We start from the raw sequence: 13,260 nt of genomic DNA on the forward strand, positions 1-13,260 counted from the left end.
GGATAGTAAAAGCTTTTTTAGGTATGTGAAGAGGAAAAAAATAGTCAAGGCAAATGTGGGTCCCTTGAAGTCAGAAGCAGGGGAATTTATTATGGAGAACAAGGAAATGGCAGACGAGTTGAACCGGTACTTTGGATCTGTCTTCACTAAGGAAGATACAAACAATCTCCCAGATGTTCTAGTGGCCAGAGATCCTAGGGTGACAGAGGAACTGAAGGAGATTCACATTAGGCAGGAAATGGTGTTGGGTAGACTGATGGGACTGAAGGCTGATAAATCCCCAGGGCCTGATGGTCTGCATCCCAGGGTACTTAAGGAGGGGGCTCTAGAAATTGTGGACGCATTGGTGATCATTTTCCAATGTTCTATAGATTCAGGATCAGTTCCTGTAGATTGGAGGGTAGCTAATGTTATCCCACTTTTTAAGAAAGGAGGGAGAGAGAAAACGGGAAATTATAGACCAGTTAGTCTGACATCAGTGGTGGGGAAGATGCTGGAGTCAATTATAAAAGACGAAATTGCGGAGCATTTGGATAGCAGTAACACGATCGTTCCGAGTCAGCATGGATTTACGAAGGGGAAATCATACTTGACTAATCTTCTGAAATTCTTTGAGGATGTAACTAGGAAAATTGACAGGGGAGAGCCGGTGGATGTGGTGTACCTCGACTTTCAGAAAGCCTTCGACAAGGTCCCCATAGGAGATTAGTGGCCAAAATTAGAGCACATGGTATTGGAGGTAGGGTACTGACATGGATAGAAAATTGATTGACAGACATAAAGCAAAGAGTGGGGATAAATGGGTCCCTTTCAGAATGGCAGGCAGTGACTAGTGGGGTACCGCAAGGCTCGGTGTTGGGGCCGCAGCTATTTACAATATACATTAATGACTTGGATGAAGGGATTAAAAGTACCATTAGCAAATTTGCAGATGATACAAAGCTGGGTGGTAGTGTCAGCTGTGAGGAAGATGCTATGAGGTTGCAGGGTGACTTGGACAGGTTGTGTGAGTGGGCGGATGCATGGCAGATACAGTTTAATGTGGATAAGTGTGAGGTTATCCACTTTGGTGGTAAGAATAAGAAGGCAGATTATTATCTGAATGGTGTCAAGTTAGGAATAGGGGACGTACAACGAGATCTGAGTGTCCTAGTGCATCAGTCACTGAAAGGAAGCATGCAGGTACAGCAGGCAGTGAAGAAAGCCAATGGAATGTTGGCCTTCATAACAAGAAGAGTTGAGTATAGGAGCAAAGAGGTCCTTCTGCAGTTGTACAGGGCCCTAGTGAGACCGCACCTGGAGTACTGTGTGCAGTTTTGGTATCCAAATTTGAGGAAGGATATTCTTGCTATTGAGGGCGTGCAGCGTAGGTTTACTAGGTTAATTCCCGGAATGGCGGGAGTGTCATATGCTGAAAGACTGGAGCGGCTAGGCTTGTATACACTGGAATTTAGAAGGATGAGAGGGGATCTTATCAAAACATATAAGATTATTAAGGGGTTGGACACGTTAGAGACAGGAAACATGTTCCCAATGTGAGGGGAGTCCAGAACCAGGGGCCACAGTTTAAGAATGAGGGATAGGCCATTTAGAACAGAGATGAGGAAAAACTTTTTCAGTCAGAGAGTTGTAAATCTGTGGAATTCATTGCCTCAGAAGGCAGTGGAGGCCAATTCTCTGAATGCATTCAAGAGAGAGCTAGATAGAGCTCTTAAGGATAGCGGAGTCAGGGGGTATGGGGAGAAGGCAGGAACGGGGTACTGATTGAGAATGATCAGCCATGATCACATTGAATGGTGGTGCTGGCTCGAAGGGCCGAATAGCCTACTCCTGCACCTATTGTCTATTGTCCATCTCCTCCCCTTTCTGCATTCCGCAGAGACCGTTCCATCCGTAACTCCCTGGTCCACTCGTCCCTTCCTATCCAAACCACCCCTCCCCAGGCACTTTCCCCTGCAACCGCAGGAGATGCAACACCTGTCCCTTTACCTCCCCCCTCGACTCCATCCAAGGACCCAAACAGTCTTTCCAGGTGAGACAGAGGTTCACCTGCACCTCCTCCAACCTCATCTATTGTATCCACTGTTCCAGATATCAACTTCTCTACATCGGCGAGACCAAACGCAGTTTCTTCGATCGTTTCGCTCAGCACCTTCGCTCAGTCCGCCTTAACCAACCTGATCTCCCGGTGGCTCAGCACTTCAACTCCCCCTCCCATTCCCAGTCTGACCTTTCTGTCATGGGCCTCCTCCAGTGCCATAGTGAGGCACACCGCAAATTGGAGGAACAGCACCTCATAGTTCGCTTGGGCAGCTTACAGCCCAGTGGTATGAACATTGACTTCTCTAACTTTACATAGTTCCTCTGTCCCTCTCTTTCCCTCCCCCTTCCCAGTTCTCCCACTGTCTTCCTGTCTCCACCTATATCCTTTCTTTGTCCTGCCCCCCCGACATCAGTCTGAAGAAGGGTCTCGACCCGAAACGTCACCATTCCTTCTCTCCAAGATGCTGCCTGACCTGCTGAGTTACTCCAGCATTTTGTGATACCTTTGATTTGTACCAGCGTCTGCAATTATTTTCCTGCACAACTTGAAGCTCAGAAGTACCTCAGGTGGATCAAAATAGAACAATGAAGACCATTTCCATAAGCTCATAGGAGCAGAATTAGGTCCATCGAGTCTACTCCGCCATTCGATCATGGCTGATCTATCTTTCCCTCTCAACCCTATTCTCCACCTTCTCCACATCACCTTTGATACCTTTAAGTACCTGTCAATCTCTGCTTAAGTTCCTGTCAATACCAAATGACTGAGCCTCCACTGCCCTCTGTGGCAATGAATTCCACATATTCATCACCCTCTGACTAAAGAAATTCCTCCTTATCTCCTTTCTAAAGCTACGTCCTTTTATTCTGAGGCTGTGCCCTCTGGTCCTAGATTTTCCCACTTGTGGAAACATCCTCTCCTCGTTCACTTAATCCAGGCCTTTCACTAGTTGGTAAGTTTTAATGAGGTTTCCCCTCATCCTTCTAAACTCCAGAGAATAGAAGCCCAGCGTCTTCACACGCTCATCATGTGTTAATCGTACTTGCAAAGGCAGCAGAGCAGCAGAGAGGACTGCAGATCTGAAGATGGGGAGTGTGGAATAAATGTCAGAAGTTTGTTTAGTTTAGTTTAGTTTAGAGATACAGCGCGGAAACAGGCCCTTTGGCCCACAGGGTCCGCGCCAACCAACAATCCCCGCACACTAACACTATCCTACACCCACTAGGGACAATTTTTACATTTACCAAGCCAATTAACCTGCAAACTTGCACGTCTTTGGAGTGTGGAAGGAAACCGAAGATCTTGGAGAAAACCCACGCAGGTCACGGGGAGAAGGTACAAACACCGTATAGACAGCACCCGTAGTCGGGATGGAACCCGGGTCTCCGGCGCTGCAGTCGCTCTAAGGCAGCAACTCTACCGCTGTGCCACCGTGCCGCCTAAGTTTGTCTTTCAACAGAATGACAAGGTCTTTACAATATCGAGACTGGACAGAATTAATCCAGTTCCCCAGGAGAAATTACTCTCAACCCAAAAATAGTACGTAGGAATTACAGCAGTGAGGGGATGATGTGTCCAGCTGCGTTTGGCATTAAGATGCATCTTTAGGGCACTGCTTGAGAGACAACATTAGCATGTACAGTAGTCGTGCCTCATCTCATATCCAATTTACGGTATGAGTGCATTCTGTTACACCGAGCATTAATTTACAAAGGGAACGTACTGAAAGCCACTCAATGGATAAAAATTATGGCCACACAATTAAAAATTGCTAAAGCATAACACAAGCTTGATGATATTCGAAACCAAAGAGGGCAGGGAAATTAAGAATGTGAGCACATTTTCAGCCAGACATTCTCAAAATTATGCTCGAGAATCTCTCCTGCTGCTGCAATGCAGCTTTGGTTACATTGAGCCATCGTGACGCTGAAACAGGTAGCATCCCAAGACTGCAGAATCAGCAATTAGATGCACATCTTCCACTCAACAATTGGATGTATGTCAAAATAAATACCTCAGCTAAGTGAAGAATCATAGCAATGCAAATTTATTAATTATTTAAAAGAGTTAGATAGAGCTCTAGGGGCTAGCGGAATCAAGGGATATGGGGAGAAGGCAGGCACGAGTTACTGATTGTGGTGAAAGGCCGAATGGTCTCCTTCTGCACCTATTTCCTATGTCTCTATGTTTCTATCTTCACAAACACAAGGCGTTCGGCAGTTCAGCGGGAATTTCCTCCAAGATTACTGTGGTCATCAACCATCACTCTCAGGTTCATAAGATCACTAACACACAAACATTAAGGCTCGGTTCTCTGTGATATATATGTATATAAATGACAAGGAAAAAACAGCAGGTGGATTGGTTAGTACGTTTGCAGATGACATAAAGATCTGTGAGGTTGCAGTGGGTGAGGAAGGCTGTCAAAGGGTACAGTGGGATATGGATCATGTACCAGTATGGGCAAAACAGTGCCAGATGGAGTTTAATCTGGGTAAATATGAGGCGTTGCATTGGCAAGTGTGAATACAAGTGCAAGGGGGTGTATATGCAGTTAGTGGCAAGACCCTTAACGGCCTAAAATGAGGCAGGTACGAAAACAACATTCGCTCAGTCCGCCTCAACCATCCTGATCTCCTGGTGGCTCGGCACTTCAACTCCCCCTCCCACTCCCAGTCTGACCTTTCTGTCATGGGCCTCTTCCAGTGCCATAGTGAGGCCCACCGAAAATTGGAGGAACAGCACCTCATATTTCGCTTGGGCAGCTTACAGCCCAGCGGTATGAACATTAACTTCTCTAACTTTAGATAGCTCCTCTGTCCCTCTCTTCCCCTCCCCTTTCCCAGTTCTCCCACTGTCTTCCTGTCTCCAACTACATCCTTTCTTTGTCCCGCCCCCTCCCCTGACATCAGTCTGAAGAAAGGTCTCAACGTGAAACGTCACCCATTCCTTCTCTCCTGAGATGCTGCCTGACCCGCTGAGTTACTCTAGCATTTTGTGATACCTTAAAAGACATTTGGACAGATTCATGGACAAGAAGGATTTGAGAGGTATGAGTCAGGCGAGTAGGCCCGGTTTAGGCATGGACAAGTTGGGCTGAAGTTGCTGTGCTGTGCAACTGTGTGACTCCAAAACCTTTCAGGACATCAGTGCGACCACACGTAGTCTCCGGATACCAGGAAGGTCATACCTAGGGTTGCCAACTTTCTCACTCCCAAATAAGGGACAAAAGGTGACGTCACCGCCCCGCGCCCCACGTGACCACACCCAGCCAGCGGCCACGTGCTCCCGCTCCACCAATGGTGGCCGCCCGGGCCGGGAGGTGGGTTGCTACACAACCTCTGTTAGGCGGCGCCCGGGCCTCCGGGCCTACAGCGCCCCCCGGGCCTACTGGGTCCGGGCCTACAGTGTCCGGGCCTACAGTGTCCGGGTCTACACTGTCTGGGCCTACAGCAGTCCCCGGGCCTAATACAGGACAAGGGTGGTCCCATACAGGACAAACCAACTTAGCCCAATATACGGGATGTCCCGGCTAATATGGGACAGTTGGCAACCCCACTTGCAGTGGAAGCAGCTCACAGAGGTTCATGAGATTGATTCCGCAGATGTTTGAGGAGGGAGTTGGAATGGTAATAGAGGGCTGGGAGGCAGTGCAGTGCCTCGAGGGGAGAGTGGGCCGCTGGAGACCCTGCAACAGCCTGGGGCTCGGGTGGACCGTGGGCCACTCCAAGGGGCCAACCGCGTGGACAGGATTCAGCCTGCAGCTGCACGGAGCAGTGGGGCAACAGTGGAGGACACCAACAGCTATGCTTGGCCTGGCCGACCCTGCAATGCTGCCAGGACAACGGGCCTTCACGGTTTAGTGATACTGCGCGGATACAGGACTTCCGGCCCACCTGGTTCGCACTGACCCGCACATTAACACCATCCTACACTAGGGACAATATTTACATTTATGAAGCCAATTAACCACAAACCTGCACGTCTTTAGAGTGTGGGAGGAGACTGAAGATCTCGGGGAAACCTACACAGTTCACGGGGAGAACGTACAAACTCCGTACAGACAGCACCTGTAGTTGGGATCAAACCCGGGTCTCTGGCGCTGCATTCGCTGTAAGGCAGCAACTCTACCGCTGCGCCACCGTGCCGCCCAGTGCAGTTTCTTAACGATCAGGTTAAGAAACTCCGCACTGACAACTGGGACCTGGAAATGGCGCCAAACCTGGTGACTCTGTACACTGACTCAGTGTACTATTTCTAAACACCTGTACTGAATTTAAGATGTGCTTATGTACAGTGATACTTGTACTGAACTATTTGCAAAAATGAATTTCACTGTAGCTCAGTACATGTGACAATAAGGTACCATTGAACTATTGACCCCTGGTCACACTCTCATCTTGCTACTACCATTGGGAAGAGGATAAAAGGCATCTTAGAACCGTGACCACCAGGTTCAGGAACAGCTTCTGTCCCACAACTATCAGCCCCATGGCCCACCCTACACTACCACAACCACAGCCCTGCCTCAGCACTGAAATGCAGCGGACAGTGTAACATTCACACTACGTACTTCGGTTGCATTATTAAGGTCTGCTTATCTACTGTAACTGATCATTTTAGATTTAGTTTTCATTTTAGAGATACAGCGCAGAAACAGGCCCTTCAGCCCACTGGGCCCGCGCCGACCCGCGATCCCCGCACACTTACACTATCCTACACCCACTAGGGACAATTTTTACATTTACCAAGCTAATTAGCCAACAAACCTGCACGTCTTTGGAGTGTGGGAGGAAACTGAAGATCTCGGAGAAAACCCACGTAGGTCACGGGGAGAACGTACAAACTCGTACAGACAGCGCCCGTAGTCGGGATGGAACCGGGGTCTCCGGCACTGCATTCGCTGTGAGGCAGCAACTCTACCGCTGGGCCCTATTGTTGTTTTTCTATATGTTGTGTTGTTGAGTTAATGTTCCTGGAAAGCTGCAGCAAGAATTTCATTGTACAGGTCCCGCTGCATATGACATTAAACACTCATGACAGCTGCCTCAGGAGGAGAGGATGAAGAGCTTGGGCCTGTATTAGATGGCGTAATAGGAACATAGTGAGGAGTGGTTAGGGGAGCTGCTGAGAGCACGGTGCAGGGTGGAGAATCGATAATAAGAAGGGTCACGATCCCAAACGTCACCCATTCCTTCTCTCCAGGGATGCTGCCTGTCCCGCTGAGTCACTCCAGCTTTTTGTGTTTATCTTGGGGAAATTTTATTCTGAAGAAGGGTCTCGACCTAAAACGTCACCCGTTCTTTTTCTCCAGAGAAGCCGCCTGACCCACTGAGTTACTCCAGCACTTTGTGTCTATCTTTGGTATAATTTTATTGTTAGTACAGAGGAAGAGTTGTGACTCTCTGAGAAAAACATAGAAACAGAAAATAGGTGCAGGAGGAGGCCATTCGGCCCTTCGAGCCAGCACTGCCATTCAACATGATCACGCCTGATCATCCAAAATCAGTATTCCTTCATACACTTCACCTCCAATTTCCATCCTGCCCTTAAATATACCTGGACTATCTCCGACATCTCCCTCCCGTTTCTGGACCTCACCATCTCCATCACAGGAGACAGACTAGTGACGGACATTTACTATAAATCCACTGACTCGCACAGCTATCTGGACTACACTTCATCCCACCCATTCCCAGCAAAAGGTTTATCCCCTACTCCCAATTCCTCCATCTACGCGGCATCTGCGCCCGGGATGAGGTGTTTCACACTAGTGCTTCAGAGATGTCCTCGTTCATCAGGAAACGGGGCTTCCCCTCCTCCATTATAGATGAGGCTCTCACTAGGGTCTCTTCTACATCCCGCAGCTCCGCTCTTGCTCCCCCTCCCCCCTCGCAACAAGGAGAGAATCCCCCTCGTTCTCACCTTCCACCCCACCAGCCAGCGGATCCAACAAATCATCCACCAACATTTCCGTCACCTACAACGGGACCCCACCACTGGCCATATCTTCCCATCCCCTCCCCTCTCTGCGTTCCGCAGAGACCGTCCCTCTGTAACTCCCTGGTCCACTCGTCCCTTCCTACCCAAACCACCCCAACCCCGGGCACTTTCCCCTGCAATCGCATGAGATGCAACACCTGTCCTTTTACCTCCCCCCTCAACTCCATCCAAGGACCCAAACAGTCTTTCCAGGTGAGACAAAGGTTCACCTGCACCTCCTCCAACCTCATCTATTGCATCCGCTGCTCTAGATGTCAACTTATTTACATCGGCGAAACCAAGCGCAGGCTCGGTGATCGCTTCGCTGAACACCTGCGCTCGGTCCGCATTAACGCAACTGATCTCCCGGTGGCCCAGCACTTTAACTCCCCCTCCCATTCCCAGTCTGACCTCTCTGTCATGGGCCTCCTCCAGTGCCATAGTGAGGCCCGCCGGAAATTGGAGGAGCAGCACCTCATATTTCGCCTGGGCAGTTTGCGGCCCGGTGGTATGAACGTCGACTTCTCCAACTTCAGATAGCTCCTCTGTCCCTCCCTTCCCCTCCTCCTTCCCAGATCTCCCTCTATCTTCCTGTCTCCACCTATATCCTTCCTTTGTCCCACCCCCGACATCAGTCTGAAGAAGGGTCTCGACCCGAAACGTCACCCATTCCTTCTCTCCCGAGATGCTGCCTGACCTGCTGAGTTACTCCAGCATTTTGTGAATAAATGCTTGTTTTCAGTGACTGATGTACAAGGACACCTAGGTCTCGTTGCACCTCCCCTTTTTCTAATCTGACACCATTCAGATAATAATCTGCTTTCCTGTTCTTGCCACCAAAGTGGATAACCTCACATTTATCCACATTATACTGCATCTGCCATGCATCTGCCCACTCACCCAACCTGTCCAAGTCACCCTGCAGCCTCATAGCATCCTCATCGCAGCTCACACTGCCACCCAGCTTTGTGTCATCCGCAAACTTGGAGATGTTATATTTAATTCCTTTGTCTAAATCGTCAATATATATTGTAAACAACTGGGGTCCCATCACCGAGCCTTGCGGCACCCCACTAGTCACTGCCTGCCATTCTGAAAAGGACCCGTTGGTTCCTACTCTTTGCTTCCTGTCTGCCAACCAGTTCTCTGTCCATGTCAATACCCTACCCCAATACCATGTGCTCTAATTTTGCACACTAATCTTTTGTGTGGGGCTTTGTTAAAGGCTTTTTGAAAGTCCAGATACACCACATAACACTGGCTCTCCCTTATCCATTCTACTTGTTACATCCTCAAAAAAACCCAGAAGATTAGTCAAGCATGATTTCCCCTTCGTAAATCCATGCTGACTTTGACCGAGAGAACAGTGGAGATCAGAGCAGCGATGATCACATGGAGGGGTGCAGCAGGCTTGAGGAACAATGTGGCCGTATTCCTGTCCTCTGTCTCACATTGCTATGTGCCTGGTTTATTATGAGGGACTGTAGGAGGACTGAAAGTCCAAGTCATAGCTCTTCTAAACTGCATGGTCAACGACCACAAAACTGACAATAGACGCCAGAGCCCTGCATATTTTCAAGACGACTGACAAAAACTGATTAAAACTACCTGTTCATCGTTTCTGTGGTAGTCGTGTTCTTCCTCTGGTTTGTCCTCCATCTTCTGTTTATTTGAATCATCTTCTGGCTTTGTTTCACCTAACAAAAATAAAGTTAACAAGGTCAACCGTGCCGATACTTGTTATAAAGTTAACAAGGTCAACCGTGCCGATACTTGTTTGTATAGTATTCTGGTGGTGGGTTCTGTTTTGGTTTTATTGAATTGTATATATTATTTTAATATTTGAATAAATATTTTTGATTTAAAAAAAAAAAGAGTGAAGAGTGTTTGATTGTCAAAAGTACCGGCGACAATGAAACACAAAAACATAGAAAATAGGTGCAGGAGGAGGTCATTCGGCCTATCGAGCCCGCTGATCATCCACAATCAGTAACCCGTGCCTGCCTTCTCCCCATATCCCTTGATTCCGCTAGCCCCTAGAGCTTTTAAATTCATCCAGTGAATTGGCATCCACTGCCTTCTGTGGCAGAGAATTCCACAAATTCTCAACTCTCTGGGTGAAAAAGTTTTTTCTCTCCTCAGTTTTAAATGGCCTCTCTTTTATTCTTAGACTGTGGCCCCTGTTTCTGGACTCCCCCAACAGTGGGAACATTTTTCCTGCATCCAGCTTGTCCAGTCCTTTTATAATGTTATACGTTTCTATAAGATCTCCTCTCATCTTTCTAAATTCCATTAAATACAAGCCCAGTCTTTCCAATCTTTCCTCATGACAGTCCCGCTATCCCGGGGATTAACCTCGTGAACCTATGCTGCACTGCCTCAATAGCAAGGATGTCCTTCCTCAAATTTCTGTTCAGACGCTGCAAGTTGCCTTCTTCTGACTCCTCCATCCTCTTCCCTGGTTGCGAGGGTTGGGACGGTGGCTTTATCTGTACCTTACTGTAATTGGGACGCTGCTCAGCAATTGAGATGCATAGATTTATGACAACAATGGACAAATGCTAAAACAACAAAATGAAGATGCTCACAGCAATCGCAAGGAAGTGACTAATTACTGGCACAATGGCAGCTCACAGGTATGGTCTCATTCCCATCATGGAGGGATCCCACAAAGGGATTTGGGAGTGCTGGTGCAGGATTCCCAAACGGTTAGTTTGCAGGTTTAGTCAGCAGTAAGCAAGGCAAATGCAATGGTAGCATTCATTTCTGAAGGACTAGAATATACTGGTCAAAACACATTTGTAATGTTGAGAGCAGGTTTGGGCCCTACATCTGAGGAGGGATGTGCAGGTCCAGAGGAGGTTTACAAGAATGATCCCAGTACTGGGTGGGTTAACATATGATGAGTGTTTGACGGCACTGGGACTATACATGCTGGAGTTTAGAAAGATGAGGGGAGAATCTCATTGAAACTTACCAAATAGTGAAAGGCCTGGATTGGGTGGATGTGGAGGATGTTTCCACTAGTAGGAGAGTCTAGAACTAGAGGGCACAGCCTCAGAATAAAAGGATGACTCTATACTTGTCAAAGAGGGCATGTGGTGAAGATTCGCTAAACTGGATTGTGGGTTTACATTGAGTAGGCTGCGATTATTCTCTGGAATTCAGAGGAATGAGAGATTTTATCACAGAAGCAAATCTACAAAGCTGGCAGGCTGGTCACGGGGAGAACTTCCCTTTGCTGAGTCATTGAGAACCATTGGTGACAATCTCAGAACATGGGCAAGGTTGCTCTAGATGAGGACACATTTCTTAAACATATACATAGAATATCACAGGAACAATGTTTGTGCCGACCATCATGGAGTATTGTGTACAGTTTTGGTCTCCTAATCTGAGGAAAGACATTCTTGCCATAGAGGGAGTGCAGAGAAGGTTCACCAGATTGATTCCTGGGATGGCAGGACTTTCATATGAAGAAAGACTGGATAGACTCGGCTTGTACTCGCTGGAATTTAGAAGATTGTGGGGGGATCTTATAGAAACTTACAAAATTCTTAAGGGGTTGGACAGGCTAGATGCAGAAAGATTGTTCCCGATGTTGGGGAAGTCCAGAACAAGGGGTCACAGTTTAAGGATAAGGAGGAAGTCTTTTAGGACCGAGATGAGAAAACATTTCTTCAGAGTAGTGAGTCTGTGGAATTCTCTGCCACAGAAGGTAGTTGAGGCCAGTTCATTGGCTATATTTAAGAGGGAGTTAGATGTGGCCCTTGTGGCTAAAGGGATCAGGGGGTATGGAGAGAAGGCAGGTACAGGATACTGAGTGGATGATCAGCCATGATCATATTGAATGGCGGTGCAGGCTCGAAGGGCCGAATGGCCTACTCCTGCACCTATTTTCTATGTTTCTATGTCTAGGTCATGCAGTTAGTTGGTGGTAAACTTCTGGAAACCTCTGCTGCAGAGGCTCAGATATAGAATTAATTCAAGAAAGAGGTTAATAGATTTTTGTTTATTCAGGTAATCAAGAGGTACAGTACAGGATTGTGGCATTGAATAAGATAAGCCAGGATCTTACATAGAAACATAGAAAATAGGTGCAGGGGAAGGCCATTTGGCCCTTCGAGCCAGCACCGCCATTAATTGTGATCATGGCTGATCATCCACAATCAGTAACCCGTGCCTGCCTTCTCCCCATATCCCTTGAATCCACTAGCTCCTAGAGCTCTATCTAACTCTCTTTTAAATTCATCCAGTGAATTGGCCTCCACTGCCCTCTGTGGCAGAGAATTCCACAAATTCACAACTCTCTGGGTGAAAAAGTTTCTTTTCACCTCAGTTTTAAAAGGCCTCCCCTTTATTCTTAGACTGTGGCCCCTGGTTCTGGACTCCCCCAACATTGGGAACATTTTTCCTGCATCTTGATCAATGGCAGAGTGGGAACAAGGGGCCAAATAGCCTTCTCCAGCCTCAATGATGCTCTTATGTAGTCAGAGGACTGGAGATTGAATAAATCACCTCACCTGTGCCACTGAAGTTGATGTTGCAGTATTAAATACAATAATGCCATTTAGGAGGCATTTAGACAGACACATGGATATGCAGGGAATGGAGAGATATGGGTCACACGCAGACAGAGGAGGCCAGTTTAACTTGGGATCATGTACGACACAAACATTGTGGGCCAAAGGGCCTGTTCCTGTGCTCTACTGTACGATGTTCAAAATATTAACATGTTCAATAAATTTACTTCCAACATTTAAAATCACTTCTTTTGTTCCGGGGAATCAAATTATGATTTTGTTGCAAAGGGAATTGGAATCTCGACAAGCTGGTCAGGAAGGCCAGCTCTGTCCTGGGTTGCCCCCTCGACTCAGTGCAAGTGGTGGGAGAGAGGAGGATGATGGCAAAGCTAACATCGCTGCTGGACAACGACTCCCACCCCATGCAGGACACTGTCACTGCACTGAGTAGCTCCTTCAGTGACAGACTCCTTCACCCCAAGTGCGTGAAGGAGAGATATAGGAGGTCCTTCCTTCCCGCTGCTGTGAGACTGCACAACCAGCTCTGCTCCCAGCAGACGAGTCAACAGTAACAGTTAAGAACACACAGAAAACTGATAACAATTTATCCTTGTCTTTCCTTTTATTTATAATGAATGATCTCTTACTATCCACTTTGCTGCTCTATCACTGTAAATTTCCCCGGTGTGGGACGAATAAAGGAATATTATT

At 47.6% G+C, this 13,260-nt stretch overlaps 1 protein-coding gene across 2 annotated transcripts in view; it reads right to left on the reverse strand.

Annotated features, from left to right (window-relative positions):
* pcgf3 (polycomb group ring finger 3) overlaps positions 1-13,260 on the reverse strand; it is an 80,745-nt gene that overhangs the window by 21,491 nt on the left and 45,994 nt on the right. For both annotated transcript variants that reach the window (XR_013547814.1, XM_078407890.1), the window contains exon 6: positions 9,635-9,723. Coding sequence is in view for 1 of the 2 variants with exons in the window: in XM_078407890.1 (XP_078264016.1) it covers positions 9,635-9,723 (89 nt within the window). In the remaining variant the exon portion in view is untranslated. The remainder of the gene's footprint in view (positions 1-9,634; positions 9,724-13,260) is intronic.

This window comes from Rhinoraja longicauda, chromosome 1 (genome assembly GCF_053455715.1).
Source record: "Rhinoraja longicauda isolate Sanriku21f chromosome 1, sRhiLon1.1, whole genome shotgun sequence".
In the NCBI taxonomy this organism is placed as follows: Eukaryota; Metazoa; Chordata; class Chondrichthyes; order Rajiformes; family Arhynchobatidae; genus Rhinoraja; species Rhinoraja longicauda.